Source organism: Sturnira hondurensis, unplaced genomic scaffold (assembly GCF_014824575.4).
Source record: "Sturnira hondurensis isolate 20B ecotype Veracruz unplaced genomic scaffold, ASM1482457v3 Scaffold0008196, whole genome shotgun sequence".
Taxonomy (NCBI): Eukaryota; Metazoa; Chordata; class Mammalia; order Chiroptera; family Phyllostomidae; genus Sturnira; species Sturnira hondurensis.
In genome coordinates, this window is record NW_028080827.1 from 9013358 (window position 1) to 9032067 (window position 18710).

The 18710-nt window shown below is 37.4% G+C and overlaps 1 protein-coding gene across 1 annotated transcript in view; it reads left to right on the top strand.

The window, feature by feature from the left end:
• The window catches only part of UNC13C (unc-13 homolog C), a 511573-nt gene that overhangs the window by 343501 nt on the left and 149362 nt on the right, over positions 1 to 18710 (top strand). Inside the window, exon 18 of the mRNA XM_037053932.1 lies at positions 5467 to 5552. Coding sequence (XP_036909827.1) covers positions 5467 to 5552 — 86 coding nt within the window. The remainder of the gene's footprint in view (positions 1 to 5466; positions 5553 to 18710) is intronic.

The following is an 18710-nucleotide window of genomic DNA, read 5'->3' on the forward strand; positions in this document are numbered from 1 at the left end:
AGGTTTATAGTTATGAATACATGAGACAGTTTATTCTTATAGTATTATTTACTAATTATTGTATTATTGTCCATAAAAACAACTATAAACCTACTTTTGCCCCACCTCTATAAATCAGTTTGGAAAAGCTGGCATTCTAACAATATTGAGTATGCCAATGCATAAATATAATCTATTTCAACATTTATTTAGGTTTTATTTGATGTCTGTCCTCAATATTTTATAGTTTTCTTAATATAAATCTAGATTTCTAGATTAATACCTAAGTAGTTTATAGCTTTTAGTGCTATTGTAAATAAGACTATTATTTTAATTTTAATTTTTAATGGTTCATTGCTAATATATCAAAATACAAGAATTTTGACTTTTGGCTTTGTAGTCTGTGACACTGTTGAACTTATTCAACACGTTTTGGAGTTTTTGGAGATTTTCTTTGTGGACTACCATGTTGTCTGCAAAAACTATTATTTCTTTCTTTGCTACCTATATGTCTCATATTTATTTTTCCTGGCCTTTTTCAGTCTTTTGGGTCTCCAGTACAATGTTTAATAGACAGAGGGAGAATAAATATTATTGCCATGATCATGTTCTTCTATAAGACAATTAAGTGTGATATAAACTGTAGGGGTTTTTATTGTTGTTCAAGTTCAGTTGTCTCCATTTCCCCCCTACCACTCTTTCCCACCCACCCGCACCTCCCACCCTCAGTCCTAGCACCCTTTGGCTTTAGCCATAGGTCCTTTATACATGTTCCTTGATGACCCTTCTCCTTTCCCCCATTTTCCCCCTCCTCCCTCCCCTCTGGTTACTGTCAGTTTGTTCTTTATTTCAGTGTCTGGTTATCTTTTGCTTGCTTGTTTGTTTTGTTGATTAGTTTCCACTTAAAGGTGAACTCATATGGTATTTGTCCCACACTGCCTGGTTTACTTCATTTAACATAATGCTCTCCAGTACCATCCATGCTGTTGCAAAGGGTAGGAGCTCCTGCTTTCTTTCTACTGTGTAGTATTCCATGTGTAAATGTACCACAGTTCTTTTTTAATGTCAGATTTTTAATTTTTTAATTTTGTATTTTTAATTGATGTTCAAGTGTAGTTGTCTCCATTTCCCCCCACCATTCCACCCCACCCTAGCCATCCCCACCTCCCACCCTCGATCCTACCTCCTTTGGCTTTGTCCATGTGCCCTTTATACATGTTCTTTGACAACCCTTTCCCCTCTTCCCCACATTATCCCCTCCCATTTCCCCTCTGGTTATTGTCAGTTTGTCTTGNTCAAAGTTTTAATTTTTTTTATTTTGTATTTTTAATTGATGTTCAAGTGTAGTTGTCTCCATTTCCCCCCACCATTCCACCCCACCCTAGCCATCCCCACCTCCCACCCTCAATCCTACCTCCTTTGGCTTTGTCCATGTGCCCTTTATACATGTTCTTTGACAACCCTTTCCCCTCTTCCCCACATTATCCCCTCCCATTTCCCCTCTGGTTATTGTCAGTTTGTCTTGTACCACCGTTTTTTGATTCACTCATTTCCTGATGGACACTTAGGTTGCTTTTAGCACTTGGTGATCGTATATTGTGCTGCTATGAACATTGGGGTTCTTTTGAATTGGTGTTTCAGGATTCTTAGGGTATAAACCCAGAAGTGGAATTACCAGGTCAAAAGGCAGTTCCATTTTTAGTTTTTTGAGAAAATTCCATACTGTTTTCCACCGTGGCTATACCAGTCTGAGTTCCCAGCAACATTGTACTAGGGTTCCCTTTTCTTCACAACTTCGTCAGCACTTGTTGTTTGTTGATTTGGTTATGATGGCCATTCTGACCTGTGTGAAGTAGTATTTCATTGTGGTTTTAATTTGTATCTCTGATGGCTAGTGATGCTGAGTATCTTTTCATATGTCTCTGGGCCCTCTGTATGTCCTCCTTGGAGAAGTATCTGTTGAGGTCCTTTGCCCATTTTTTAATTGGGCTCTTTTTCTTCCCAGAGTAGAGTCATGTGAGTTCTTTACATATGTTGGAGATCAGACCCTTGTGGAAATATCATCAGCAAATATATTTTCCCATACAGTTGATTCCCTTTTCATTTTGCCGATGTTTTCTTTAGCCATGCAGAGCTTTTTATTTTGATGAGATACCATTTGTTTATTCTTTCCTTTATGTCTCTTGCTTTTGGGGACATATCAGTGAAAATATTGATATATGGAATATCTGAGGTTTTCCTGCCTATGTTCTCCACTAGGACTCTTATGGTATTGCAACTTATATTCAAATCTTTTATTCATCTTTTCCTTTTAGATTTTATTTATTTTTTAGAAGGGCAGAGAGGGAGAGAAACATCAATTCGTGGTTGCATCTCACACACCCCTTACTGGGGACCTGGCCTGCAACCAAGTCATGTGCCCTGACTGTGAATCCAACCTGTGACCCTTTGATTCACAGGCTACCACTCAATCTACTGAGCCACATCAGCCAGGGCCAAGTCTTTTATCCATCTTGAGTTTATTTTGTGTATGGTATAAGTTGGTGGTTGAGTTTCATTGTTTTGCATGTAGCTCTCCAGATCTCCCAACACCATTTGTTGAAGAGGCTATTTTTACTTCATTTTATGCTTATGTCCCTTTGTTAAATATTCACTGAATGTAGAGATTTGGGTTTATTTCCAGGCTCTCTATTCCATTGATTTATGTGTCTGTTTTTATGCCAGTACCAGAGTGTTTAGATTACAGTGGCCTTGTAATATAGTTTGATATCAGATATTGTGATCCCTCCTACTTTGCTCTTATTTCTCAAAATTGCTGTGGCTATTCCAGGTTGTTTATGGTTCCACATAAATTTTTGAAATGTTTGTCCTATATCTGTGAAATATGTCATTGGTATCTTAAACGGATTGCATTGAATCTATAAATTGCTTTGAGTAGTATGAACATTTTGATATTAATTCTTCTAGTCCATGAGCATGGTATATGCTTCCATTATTTGTGTCTTCCTTAATTAAACTGTAGGTTTTTATAAATTCTCTTTATAAGATTGAAAATGTTTCTTTTAGTTTCTAATTCTTAGATCTTTTTAAAAAATCATAAATGCATGTTAAATTTTGTAAAATACCTTTTTGCATCTATTGAACTGGTAGAATGTTTTTCTCTTTAGTCTTTCAATATGATAAATGACAAGGATTTATTTTGCATGTTGAACCAAAATTGCATTTTTGTGATAAAACTCTCTTTGTCATGATGTATGGTGCTGATCAAAAAGTCTTTTATGTTTTTTCCATAAAATAAAAGGCACATTTTAAAAACTTTCACCAATAACTTTATTGATTTGGGTATTTTGAATATGTTGGCTGTCCCCTGCTATTGGTTTCTGGTGGGTAGAGGCCAAGGGTGCTGCTAAACATCTTTCAATGCATAAGACAGCCCCACAGCAAAGGATTATTTGGCCAAAATGTCAATGTACCAAGAAACTTCACAAATGACTTTTGACATGTTCGATCAGTCATAGCACCTTCTCCATACACTGAATGAATATTTGCATTTCAGTTGCATTTTTACCTTTCTTAAAATAATAAAGTATAATATGCCAAAATGTTGTGCATCTTCTTCCATTTGGAGTATTAAAATGACTGCACAAAAATTTACCAATTTTGATAAATTTTTTAAAAAGCATGTTGATATGAAAGCTTTTGCAATATAATGTAGCAAAATTGTTTGAAATGAAGTTAAAGACAACAAAGCACTATTAGAGTCATTGTATGGAAAAACTAAATGAACACTTAGGCCAACCCAATATTACCCTTTTTTATATATTACAGGATTGAATTTGCCATTTAATTTTTCTTTATGTATTTTCTTTGTATCAGTGTGCTGTGAATTGAATGAATATGTTCTCACTTTATTCTTGATTCAAAAAGTTTAAATTAGACCTGGCTGATGTAGCTCAGTGGATTGAGCATGGGCCTGTAAACCAGACGATCGGGGTTCGACTCCCAGTCAGGGCACATGCCTGGGTTGCAGGCCAGTTCCTGGCAGGGGACACACCAGAGGCAACCATACAATGATATTTCTCTCCCTCTCTCCTTCCCTTCCCCTCTAAAGATAAATAAATAAAAATCTTTTTAAAAGTTTAAATTAATAAATTTGCTCATTTTATGAACTTAAACTCTTCTCATTTCCTTACAATTCTGTTGTTGCATATATATTACAAAAAATAATATACTATAAATTGTGTGATATAAGTAGCTATCCACAAATAAAACTTTTGAAATAAATCACTAGCCTAAGGTTATTTTTATATCAGAGTAAAATTTAGTGTTGAAAACTAATTTTGTATAATTCAGGTTATATTAATTTTTTGTTCATAGAACATTTGAGTGTAAATACTTGATAAATGTACATCTGAGATTAAGTTTTAAAATATCAATCAACATTACTAAAAAATTGATAGATAGCAGTTAGTGGGGGATATTTGATGAAATATCTCTTGCATTTGGTAGAAAATTGGAGTAGAATGTTTCATGTAGTGTGTGTGGTCTTTTCTTATTTTAGGTCATATTGAGGTCATATTTCCTTAGGTAACACTTTCTGTCCCATTCAAAATTGTATTACTCTTCTTTTAATTTGGGCCCCAAAATATAAGTGAATCTGAGAGCTTTTTTTTCCTTAATATATATATTGTGTGGGCATATATATATACATATGTATGAATGTATTATATTTGTATATATAGTATACATATGCATGCATTGTATATATAGTATATATTTGTTAGAAAAGAAAATGCTGTCGGTCTTACATATTGGCATGGAGTGAGTGTTCACAAGGCAATGAAAAGGCTTGGTTGTTGTATTCACTGGGCTTGTATTACAAGGAGCCTTTTTATAAGATTAAAACACATACAAGCAGTGTACATACTCAGCAGCAGCAGGGATCTTGTCTTTAGCCAAAGCTTGTTTAATCTAAAACACAGACCTGTCTAGGATATGTAGTCCTGATTAATGGTGCATCATTAATAAAGATTGAAAGCACTCAAACTTGCTTCAAGGAAAGTTGCTGACAGATGAGTGTGAGGTGTGGTTTTTGGTATTATATGGTATCTGCTAGTCAGATTCGTCTGATAATGCCTTCAAAATTGAGACATAGGAAGATAGAGTGTATAATAAAACTGAAGAGGCTCTTCAAGCACAAACAAACAAGTTCAAGGACATCCATTGGGAGCTACAGGACCCATGACATTGGCACCGATCTGATCTATTTGAGTCTATTTTCCTGACACCAATATGTTATATCACCACATTCTGGTGTGTAGTTTGTTTTTTTCTACCCAGGCAAGTTCATAAAGAGAAATCACATAAATAAAAATATTTATGATCTACATAATAATTACAGGATATATGTGTAATGTGAGATATTTTGGGGGGGAGTTAGGCACAGTCTTCTTTTTGGTACACTAATACGTATGTGTTTGGTTTTAGGTTTCCTCAAGAACTGAACATGGGGAAAATAAGTGCTGAAATTATGTGGACCCTTTTTGCTCAGGATATGAAATATGCACTAGAAGGTAATTACAAATATCTATTCTTACTAAACCACCTGTTTTAGTGAAATAATAATTTCAGGTTCTTGGTTTTAAATGTAAGAAATTGATGAATTAAAACATTTATTGTTTTGTGTGGTAGTTCTATTTTTAATTTGGTGAAGAGCCTGTATAGTGTTTTCTATAATGACCATGCCTGTGTACAGTCCCAGACGCCGTGCACAAGAGCTCCCTCTTCTCCGTGTGCTGCCCAGCACTCGTGGATTTATTGCTGATAGACATTCTGACAGGTGTGTGATAGTGTCTCAGTGTGGTCTTAGTTTGTGTTTTCCTGATCATTAGTGACATTGAGCATCTTTCCACATGTCTTTTGGCCATCTATGTGTCCTCATTGAAGAAATTTCTATTCATGTTTTCTGGCCATTTTTAAGTCAGATTTTTTTGGTAATAATTTCTGTAAGTTCCTTATGTATTTTGGTGTTTAGCCTTTATTGGATGTATCATCATGAGAAGAAAAGAAAAACACTTGTGAACAATTTGGTTCTAAAATGCATTTCCACATGGTAGGAAGATACCTTTCTCAAAGTATTTAAAAGCAGTAAGATGTGTCAAATGGTTGAAGTTTACAGGATCACAGTGAATATTTCATTTGTAAGATAACGCTCAGATGCAGGACTACTTTATGGTAGCTTATTTCCTAAAGCAGGCCATATTGAGAGTTTGGATGAGGAGTATGAGTCCAGATATGCATCTGCATGAGCTTGGAAATGGTATCCCAAGCTAGACAGGTTAAAAATCTCTCCGAAGCTTGCACAAGGACAAGAGCAAGGCTCTCCACCAGAAACTTCACTTTGAATGAATCCAAATCATACACTATAAAGCAAGGGAGATACAGCTCTGAGTTTAAAAAGTCTATAAATATTCTATGAGCACTCACATATTTACAGTTAAAGATAGAACCATAAACCAGTTTATGGTTTCTGTCCTCTAGGAACTTACAGTCTAGTAGAAAATTGTCTTTGCACTTAGTCGATATATACTGAGCCCCAAGAAGCTAAATTCACATAACTACACCTAGTTTGGAGGATGGAAAAACAAACAAGAAAGTTGCAGTCCCTGGACTGCAAGATTATGGAGAACAGCCACAAGCATGCGGACAGTTGCAATCGGGTGCGATCGGGGCTGACGGCAAGGGCGTCTCTGGAGGAGAGGCACCTGAGTCAGACCTGACACAAAGGACCAGGCAGCTTTCTAGGGGAACTTCCTCTGAGGACGTGTCATCTTGACAGAGACCTGAATTACAAGTAGTAGTGAGTTTGGGGAAGAGAGAAGCAAGAAACGCTTCTGTCTTGTCTTGGTAAAGGACTGGGCATTAGCAATTACAGGGAGTGAAAGATGAATTTCAGAATAGAGAACTTGGCAGGCCTGACCAGCCAGAAGCAGCAAGGGGTGAGCCTGGGGAAACTGACAGGGATGGATAATGCAGGGCCTTGGAGTCCATGGTGAAGAACGTGAGTCTCTGCTTAGAGAAATGAGGGACTGACTATATTAAAGGGACTTCATCAGGGACATGTCTTTTCAGACTGGCAATTTAGAAAGAGCATTTTGACTGCAGTATGGAAAATAGATTGATGGGGTAAAACTGGTTCAGAGTTTGTGCTCCTTGGGCCACTGTTTTTTAGCATTGCTAAAATGTGAGCTTGTTGCTAGGGCACACAGAAGGAACATACAGGAGTTTTCCTTATTTGAAAAGAAAAGTACACAGTAGATTATAGTATCTACTATTCTGGTAAAATCTGAGTCTACCATCCCGCAAACAGAGAGGTTTGTCTGCTCCTTAAGATTACACCAGAACTCCTCAGAGGGGCAACTCCACATTCTGCAATGAAGTGTTCCTTTTCTGTTGTTTGAATCAGTCCTGCTTTTTCTCTACCTCTCTCTCTCTGCCTCCTAACAACCACGTCCTTTTATACCACTCTACTCTGATTCTATCTTTGGAACCCAACAAGTCTCTTAAACCAGATAGGAACAACCAGTCCACTAGGCCAGTGAATTTATTCAGAGAGCATTTATTCCCTCAGTCCTATCCCCTGCACACTCCCCTGCCGTCCTCACGTGTCTGTCAGGCATCTCATAACTTACAGGGTCAATACAGAAGTCTAAATCTCCCCGTCAAAACCTGCTTCTTCCTTCTGCCTGCCACATTTCTCTGCTGCAATTATTGACACTGTGATTCGTGCAGTTACTGAAGTCAAACACGTAAGGTTATGGATTCCTTTCTTTTCCCTGGCACACTAAGTTTACTCCAGCTCCAGGCTTCACGCCGGGTGGTCCACTGCCTGGACTTCTCTTTCCACCAGTCTTCGCAAGCAGCTGGGTAGGGCTCAGCTTCATGTCACCCTCTCAGGATCAGAAGCCATCCCCAGGCGTAACCTTCTTTGAATCCTTAGCAACTGATTACTGTTTTTTAAATTTACTTCTGTGTGTTTATCTTGTTTATCAAATATTTCTAATCAGTCTTCCTCACCATGTGGTAAAATTTTGCCTATGATTTTTACCAACATATCTATATTGACTAGAATGATGCCTAAAAAATAGAAGCTCCTCAGTAACTATTTGTTGAATAAAAAGTTTACCAGTGGAATTACCAGTTGGTAATTCCAACTCAGTGGAGTAGTGAAATAAGTAACAGAGAAGACTTCACTTTGGTCTTCTTTTGTTATGTGATTTTGGGAATCTTCCAAGAGGTCATTGTCCTCACCTGGGAATTTGAAGGTTCACATTGTGTAGTTGGACTAGGCTCTGCCCACAGTTCTGAGAAAACTGATTGGTTGAAACTATTCCAAGGTGGTCTGCTAGCCGGTGCTCATTTTGTCTGAGCAGGACCTATATCTTTGCTTACGTAGTAACGTGTGCAAATACTGGATATTTTATGTTACCTTTACTTGTAAAAACATGTATTAATATAAGTATAATATTTACATTAAGAAATGTAAATCTCAAATATTTAGCATTTGTTTGAGACAACAATGAAATTAGAAATGCTACATGTAAAGAATCTATAACAGATCAGACACAGTGATAATAGATTAATAATTTTGTACAATAGAATTTTGTTTAAAATACTAAGATTGTATCATCAAAAATCAAGTCCAAAATCAATGGTAATTAATAATTTTGTGATTATTTTAGTTTTTTTTAAAATAAGAATCTCCTCCTTAAGAATTTTTTGATTAGTTTGACTTTCTAATACCAGCTTTCATATTTCATCATACACCATACAATTCACCTGCATGTGCATATTATTACACATTTTCAGGAAGTCATGTCAGGGAGTAACTTGGATGGCAGCTCATGGTCTATGGATCTTCTTCCACAGATGAGAGGGCTTCTGAGCACAAGGATTGTATTTGTCATCTTTATACTCATTAACTCTTAGTAGAAACTCAGTATGTGCTTGTTTATAGGAATTGAATTGCAAATGTGACAACCCCATACAAAGAACCTTGGAGACAAGGCCTGAACACTTGCCATGTTCAAACATAAGGTGTGTAGTATTGCAAGAGATCCAACTCCGGGAAACCCACTTTCAGAAAGCTTTGTCACTGTGAGGCACACAGCCTTGGACACTTAATGCATAACCTCTCCAAAGTTTGGTTTTCTTTCCTATAAAAAGTGCTAAAGTTCCCAGGTTGGTTTCAGAATCACCTGACACATTTACCACACTTTGCAAACTCCAAAGCATTGTGCTACCTGGGAGGAGAACATTGTTATTATTAAGTAAGGGAAGAACACTCTGTTAGTTTCAAAACAGTCTCTTTTAGGGGTCATTTAAAGTTTAAATCCCTAGGAGAGTGTTCACAAATGCATGTGAATCTATCCACTACCTTTCTCTCCTTCTCTTTCACCATTTCAATCTAATAGTTGGCTTCAATAAATGTACTGTGCCCTTTTTAACAATGTGGCATGAATAATTATTAAAGAAAGTGAAGACTCAGTACCTCAGAGAGTGGAGGGCATATACTTAAAAACACCCCTCTGCAGGCTCTTTTGCACACTAATAGTAATGTTCTCACTCTCTATTTGTTTCCAAGCATGTTGTTAAAAATCACTGGATGGTGGAGTAGTGCTTTAGGCTATTGACCTAGAAAGACCCTGTGTTGTTGTTATATAGTTTGAGCTACAAAGTTCATTTTGTGATTAAAATTTCTGATGAAGTCAAGTGGATGGACAACAGCCAGATAGAATGTATGGACTCGCAGATGTGTGATGCAGCTCTTTGCTATACTTCATGAACTCAGCAGCTGCAACAACAGAAATAATCTAATTTGAAGAAGGAAACGTCATTTCTCCAACTGAACTGTTTGTATGAGACAGCTTGTTTTGTTTTTCATAATCACCTTGCAAGTTTGATAAACAGGAATTGATCTGATCACTGTGGTGAAAACTTCTTGAATGAAATCAGAATAAATTATTTTACAGATTTTTTAAAAAGATGTACACTGTATAGAAAAAGGGAATATAGAAATTTTTAAAAGGCTCACATAAAATGTTCTATAGTAAAATAAAGTTGATTTTGCAGAATTTTTTTTCTAAAAATTCTCAGGACTTCATTGTCTGCTCAGGCAGGTATAAATATGGGTCTCTTATAATTTAGACTTAGGTTTAAGTTCAGACTCTGATGATTTCCATTTATATTTTAGGTATAATTTTGGAGAATTTATGAAATAATCAATAAGGCTCAATTTCAATATTAGCAAAAGAAATGCAAAAACACCTACTCTACACAGTTATTATAAGGAGGAAGAAAGACATAGACAGACAGATATGAGGGTGAGGGGAGAGAGCTTCCTACCACATAATGGCTAGTATTTGTTGAGCATTTATTATGACAATTTTGAGGATTAAAATTTAGTAAACAAGAACTTGGATGCAACTTACAATACCATCAAGATGTCTAGATGCCTATAAGTGACCGAAATGTTTAATTGTCAATTCCAATTGACTACAGGTATTACATTTGTCACCTGGGCATCCACAGAACTTCAATGCCTGTCAATTCTTAAATCAGGCCATTCTTGTTTGGGGTGCTCCTTGAATAACATACGACTGTCTTCAAAGTCTTTATTAGAAAAAACCTTGCTAAGCTTCAAGGTAGCAGCCAGATGATGAATTGAACCCACAAAGATTCAGATGGTTTCTAATGAATAATTCTGTACAAGAGTGCTTGGGAATCCTTAAAACACTGATTTTTAAGTTGGGATTTGTGGTGGGACTTCAGGTTGTGTTCTGAAATTGCATATACCCTTAGGTGCAGGTGTGATGGAAGAGGGGTGTCTGAGGCATTTTCCAAGTTCCCAGATACATTTTGAAGAGATGAACAAAAATCACATAAAAATGAGTTAAAAATGATTGTTTTGCTTAAGTAACTTAGGCAGAGGTGGAATTAATCATAATGTGCAAAACACAATCATATTAAACCTGGCATCAGTAAAGTCTCCCAAGTCAGTGCTCCTGAAACTTCAGTGGGTGCTCTGGTCCCCCCAAAATCTCCTTAGAAGGCAGATTCGGAGTGAGTACGTCTCTGTGTGTGTGTGTACAGGGGGAGTGATTGTCTTCATTTCTGATGAACCATAAGATGATGCTCAGGCAGCTGGTTGACCTACTATACACTAAGTAGCTGCGAGGCTTTAACACTGTTGTTAAAGCAATGTATTACCAATGTTCTGGACATTCTATCGTTTTATCCCAAACTGCATCCGCCACTTAGTGATGTTGGACCTCACCAGTATGTGAAGATTCTCAGACTGCCCTGGTAATTTTTCCTCATCTCATCATCCCAATAAGCATGATTATTGCCATTAACGTTGCCCTCCCAGTTTTTATGCTCTATCCTCTCTTGACTTACAAAGTTGAATATTTGTATATCAGATGCCTTGAGAAAGTTCTTTACTATCCTCATACATATTTTAGGCCCTTGTTTCAAAGAAGTGTGCTCTCTTTCCAGTGCCCTTCACCCAGACAGGTCTCAGGCCACCCCGTGCAATTAAGATCATTACCCTTGACCTGTAGCGACAAAGACAATGAGAACATAAAGTCATGGTCACATCTCTCCTGATCTTGCTGACTGCCTTGGCTGTGCCCAAAGAACTGACTTTTTGTCCCCTGAGTTTCTCTAGCCCCACTTAGGGTCTTCTCACACTTAACGTCTTTCTGCCCTACCTCATATTTGCTCCTCCTCACACCTCTCATCTTTTTGGTTTATTTATCAGCAAGTTGCTGCTGACTGTTAAGTCTATGCTCATATACCACTGGTTGTCATTTATCTAGATCCTCATTATTTGGTAGAAAAGATTGGATTCTGACTAATATCTATAATGAGTAAAAGCTCCCTGGGAACAACCAATTTCTTTTCTCCTATTTCTTACTTTCAATCTTTGTTCACCTTATCAGAATGATAGACATTAAAAGTACACCTCTGTTCCCTTCACTGGATGGAGCAGAGGTTTGTAGCACTGTGGTGCGGGCCTGTCGGGCCTCCTTTTCTTACAGCAGCATTTCTCGGCCTGCTCGGTGTTTCTCCCCGGAGCCAATGTACATCAGAGGTACAGAGACTCCCCTCAGTAACAAGGATGCTGGTGTGTCTTAACCGAGAGAGAGAAGGCAGGTGGCTTCCCCTCGTCCTATTGAGAACTATCAGTATTACTCTTGTCCAGAAACAAAATACTACTGAGAGACTCGAAGAAATAACACAATACTTATATATGAAATATTAGCTTTTAATGGATAATGTCTTATACCTGAAAAAATACTATTCTGTATGTCATATGATTAATAAGTCTTTTTCCTAGTCTTAAGGTTATTTGCTAAGATTTAGGTGTTTGGGCCTTGACTATTAGAATACCACAGAAATAGTTAAACATGACTTCAGTGAGCTTCCATATTCCTGATATTATAAAATAGCATCCTAATCAATCCAATGGCCCAAGCTAAAAATTGGGAAGTCATGGTCGACTTCTTTCTCTCTTCGCCATCCAATTAGCAAACCTGTACTATGCGCTCTGTATCTGAAACTTTTCTAAGTAATTGTCTTCCTACGTTTCTTATGGCTATCCTTGGTCAGACATGTCCCCTTTCGTCTTCCACCTTCAGTGATATAGCTCTTTCTTGGAGATGCCTCCCTGACCACTGAATGGAGTCCCAATTTCTTAGCATAGCCTACACTAGTACCCTGCTCTCCTTCCTGTACCTCGTTTTAGCCCTAGTGCTGATACTGTTCCCATACTATATGCCCTAGCTACACCCAACTATTTAACATTTCTCTGAAATCCTCACATACATTTCTGCCCCAGGAAATTGTGCATTATCCCCCTGTCCCACCCAAACTTTCCCTTGCCATTCCTAGAGAAGACATGTGTTTTTCAGAGTCCAATTCAAATGTTACTTCTTCTGTTAAGTTTCCCCTGAGATTCTCAAAGAGAGAAATAAGTATTTCTTCACTATTCTCCCGTAATATTTCTTATTATAACATTTTCCTAGCATTGTACTTCATAAATAAAAATGCCTTTCTCACAACACCTCATCTTTGTGTGAATCTCCCTACTCCCCCCTTCTCCAGCACTTAATAGAAAATGTTCTAACCCAATGATTGCCTGCATGAATAGAAGCCTCTACATACCAATAAGAAAAAGCGTAGATATAGGTTTCATTCCCAAATTCTAATTTCCAGTCACAATTCAACTGAAGCACAGAAAACTGAGGCAATCATTCATACAGAGGAGAAAATTAGTCTAAGTATGTAGTTTTAACAATTATGTTCTGGTTGTAGCAGCTCTAAGTGTTTTAAAAAAACCTAGACATCTTTTATTTACCCACAGAAACTTGTGTGTGTGTTGCTGGGCCGCTATAACAAAGGGCAGTAGGTTCACAGTGAAGTGCCAGCTGTTTGCTCCCTTGGGAAAGTGTGAAACAGCTCTTCCGGCCGTACCCTGTTCATCAGCCCCTACCTTCTTTTTTGTAACATTCCATTAACTTTTATTAACATATCTTTACACAAAATGCCAAGTCTTGATCAATGGACAACAAAAGAAAACAAAACTAAAACCAATGGTTACTAATTCTTAATGTTTATTACTGCCAGAAAAGTAGTTCTATGCATTTAAATGTTTAGGGGCAGAGTCCCATGAATCAACCCACAAACTAAAATGTGATTTCTGGGTTAATATATCAATTTAGATGAGACTGTTTATTTGAGAAATCATGTGTTATAATAGCTCTCCCTCCCCACGTATAAGGGCAAGAACAAACTGTATTTACTGCTACTTCTTAAGTTTTCCTGATTCACTAGGCCAGTGGTTCTCAAAATGTGATTCCCAGACCAGCAGCAGAAGATCATCTGTGAAGATGTTAGAAATGGAAATACTTGGGTCTCACCCCAAAACTACTGACTCAGATAGGAGCCTGGCAATCCTTTTTAACATGACCTCCAGGTGATTCTGATGCATGCTCAAGTGTGAGAACTACTAATCCAGAGACTATATAATGAGCACAGTGCCTTCTTCCACTGTTTTTTGGAACATACAATAATTTTTGAGGACAGTTAAGTGTCAGTAATATGTCCCTTACAATGAAAGTTAAAGTGGAGGAGCTGGTATGGATGCATTAACCATGTAAGAACAAGCCAGGAAAGGAATAAAATCATGAAAGAAAAATAAGTTAAAGATGCAAATCAGTCATGGCTTTCAATTTATAAAAAATTAAGAGGATGAGCAAAGAATTAAAATAATAATACAGAAAAAGAAGAGGATTTAAAAATAATTCTCAAGGAAAAATAGAGAGGAAGGGAATGAACTAGGCCAAGTTTATTAACATGAAACTCAATGGGAGGAAAATGATGAGAAAGATATTAATGACTCAGCCAGGCAGGCGTGACCAGCCTTATGTTATGGGAAGTCCACGGAGTACTCTCTAACACAGAGGAAAATAAACCTCCACTCCAAAAGAATGAAAAAGTTGCTTATTTTGTTTAATCTTTTATTTAAAAGAAAAATAGAATCACATACTGCATTTATGTCAAGTCATTTTTCATTTTTTGCCTTGGAGTCAAATTCCAACAGGGGTGTATAAATTTCCTCTAATGTTCACATCTTTCATTGTCCTTATTGTTTTGAATAGAACAAAAGCCAATGCATTTTGAAACCGTTAATGCGTTTTTCTTGTATCATGGTGTTACAAAAGTCAAATATTATAGTAGCTGGGTCATTAGCTTTATCATTTACTTATGTTTTATTGATCTTATCAGTGTGACATTAACTGGGATTTTGGTAAAACTTCACATAACAATGTTTTCCATATTTAACTCTTCAGCATGCCTTGTATTGTATTATTCTCCATGCGAACAACTCTAGGCCTCCTTTGGCTTACCCTGTGTTTTATGAAGTGAAAGCTTTTGTTCCTTTTAAGTAGGATGGATGGTCATACTGGTGACAGTCTCAGTTTTATGACATGAGCTCTTTGCAGGAGTTGACCACATTGACCATGTTCATTCTTTAATACAAGCCTGGTGCGTGTAGTTGCTCAATAAATAATCATTGAATGAACACCCAAGCTCCCCAAAAAATGTGTATATAAATGTGCATGTGTGGGTTACCTATACAACTCAAACTGATTCTTATCTTGTTGAGAGCCAGGGATTGCACATTGTACATACTTTCTCTAGGTTTTCCAGTACATTCTATACAACAGAACATTGTTGATACCTGGATAACAGCATGTAAAGCTTCAGTTCATCACATGCCTTTCCTCAGCTAAACCTTTGTGATTCAAACTTAGCCAAAAGCTTCCGAATATGTAACAACCTATTTTACATTAGGCACAGCACACAAAACATATGGTGAAACTCTACTTTTATAAGATAGTGTCAAATTTTAGCCATCAGACGAATTTCCAAACCGGTTAAAAAAAGTTGGCAAGCTATATAATCTGAAGTCTAAAGACATTCTCCTAAATCCCCCAAAGCATTTAATGGGGAATTAGAGATCAGTGAGAGTAAATCATGAAAACCAGGGCAAGACCAAGTAAACAGATATGTTCTGGCCCCACTTTACTCTGCTTATTCTGCCTTTTTCTTCCTACTTCCTAGTCTTACCCCCGCCTCTTATCACCTGGAACCATGGGTATTCTCAGGACTTCACAGCAGATTTGCATATACTGAGGTGATTGTGACATCTTGGTTATCCTTTCCAAAAGATCTAAAATCAAAATAAGGAAGAAAAAGTATTAAAATTAAAAATTGGAGGGGTGGGGATAGCAAATTAATCCCTTTTACACTGGTGAACTGGAAGTGGCCGTGTAGGAACAAACATAATAAGAAATAAAGTGAAACGAAAATGAAGCTTATTATCCACTGCTAAACATGCTGTTTTGCAGAGGTAGAGACTCCGACCTCCTTTCATCTTTACTCTGTAGGAAAGCATCAGTGTTAATTTAAATGACCTAAATGGGCAGCAAGGAGCCCTTTCACACCTACAATAAATGCATTTCTCAGTTCCCTCCTTTGTTCGCTGTCTCCTCCCCCAATCGTAGTTAGGCTGCAACTATTTGTTTTGAATTCTTGAAACAGAGAGAGAAGATAAGTTGTGTGTACAGTTAATCGAGAACATGCCGACCAAAATACTTGCCTTCTAAATAACAGGAAAGAAAAACGGGCATTCAGGATTGTTTGTAATGCTATTATTCATCTTAACACTTTACCGTCCACTAACTCACCTTATAATCTATTTCAGTAAAAGACAATTAAAATATGTTGACCCTAGTAATATATTGTGTTCCTTTAATAGAAATTAGTGTATCAAAGCGGTATGTAATTAACTGGTCAGCCGCTTTCTGTGGGTCCTTCAATTTCCAACTCAGAGTAATGGCATGGCAACAACAGCCCTAAGCTAACTCAGACTATGGATTGGTCTCTCTAGCACTATAGGCAAATCCATTTGCCAAGCATACTCCCATGTGTGTTCTAACATTAAGTTCTATGGTTTTTAATGCTCTCTTCCCACAGTAATGTACTTTAGCAAAATATGAGGTAAATGGAAATGATTTTCTTAAAAGGCCAGGGACAAGGACAATTAGAGCCAAGAGATGGAGTGTTGTCTACTCACCCATTTTAAATTTTCATATGGCCAGTGCATAAGTAGCACATCAAAGTCTTCATGGTCATTTTCTCTTTGCCCAGACTCAGGCTTTAACAAAAAATATGAGTTGTATCTCACATACATCTGTTATTTATTTATTTTTAAAATAAAGAACAACAATGAACCCTGACTATTCAAGGGTTTAAATGGGCAATCTGGCCAACTACATCCCTAAAAAACACTGAGCTTTCTCTCATTTTTCTAAGTTAGTATCAGAATTAAATTCTTCATTGATTCACCCAGGGCCCCTGCTGTCGTGAGCACTGTTGGCCTCTAACTGTTGAGCTTAGTACAGCTCAAGAGTCTTGTGATGTTTTTTCTCTCTGTGAAAATGCAAGGCAGGACACCGGGTTCTCTTTCTTTCTCCCTCACAGAGAGTAAGGGAGAGTATGGCCATAATAGCAGATGATCGATTTATTTATATCTCAGCTGGTCTCAGAGGGTTAGGAAAGAATAGAATGAGCAGATCATTTGCAGTAGCACTGAGACAGCGACAGGAAATTGTCAGCTGAGGTCTCTAAAAAATGTGAGGTTTAGGGTTATAGCGCATTAGTTATCTATCACTGTGTAACAAATTATCTAAAAACTTTGTGAATTAAGACCTAGATAAATATATAGTATTTCTGTGGACCGCACGTTCTGGGTTGCGGTCTCCTGTGAGGCTGCAGTTGCTGAACCTTGAAGGGATGGAAGGTCTGCTTCCCAGGCGGCTCACTCACAGGGCTGTCCAATCTTCATGGGCTGTGCAGGGGAGGCCTCAGTTCTCCCCAGTGTGGACGTGTCCACAGACTGCTTGGCCGTCCTCATGGTGTGGTGCCTAGCTTCTCCCAGAGTTAGCAATGCAAGAGAAAAGGGCAAAGCTGCAATGTCTTTTATGACCCAGTCTGGGAAGTTACACTCTCTCACTTCTTCAATATCTTCTTGGTCACACAGTCCAGCATACTCCCATAGGGTCTAAGGGAGTATATGATGATAATTATGTCTATCTGAGTAATATATTGTGTTTCGTTAATAGAAATGAGTGTATCAGAGTAAGACATTATGAGCAGTATCAGAGGACATGGAATCCAAGAACAAAGGATCACAGGTGTTATCTTAAAGTCTGGCTAACACAATATTTACCTCTCTGGTCATTTCTTTATAATAGTATACTTTTATATTAGGACAGGCTTTTAGTGTTTGTGTTGATTTTAAATAAAAGTGACAGTCCACATAGATAAAACCAGTTTTCTTCCTTCTATTCCTTTCTTTAAGCCCCTCCCAGTACTACAAACAAGAAGCTCAGCATGAACCAACTCTTGAAATTTTATGGAAATTTTATTTCTAGTATGCCAGGGTTCTTGTTAGCCTTTCCTCATTTCCTACCAAAGCTGCTCTGGGAAAGGGAGTCCGATTCCCTGAGAGGAATGTGTGTGTGTGTGTGTGTGTGTGTGTGTGTGTTTATATTTGTAAAACATTTGTGCATATCCTTCTAGGGGTGCATATATAAATACCCTGCAGCCCATTTTAGATTTTTTCCCAGGGATCCACGAACTGCAGTTTGACAATCTTGGCTTTCTAGAGAACTGGTTTTTCCTGGAGTAGCCTCACCTGGGAAGATGTTAGAAATGTAAATTCTCAGGCCCCACCCAAAAGAATATACAGATATATTTCTACATTCATAAATTCACCAATAACTACAGACCATACACATAATTCCTATAATAATATTTGGAAATGTGACCCAATTTGGGGACTGTTTTGTATACTTGGTGCTTAATTTTTAAGTACCTATAATGGAAATGTTATATGTAAGCATAAGTTTTTTTCTCTTAAGACTAATTAAGACATTCCTGGCCAACTGTCATATCTCTTGGGCAAGGTATTAAAAGGGGACATTTGATATGGAAATCTGTAGTGGGTCATAATTGCCAGAAAAAAGGTAGTAAGAATGTAATCAAGAATAAAGTTGCATTTGCTGAAGACAAAGAAATGACTATGCATATATCAATAT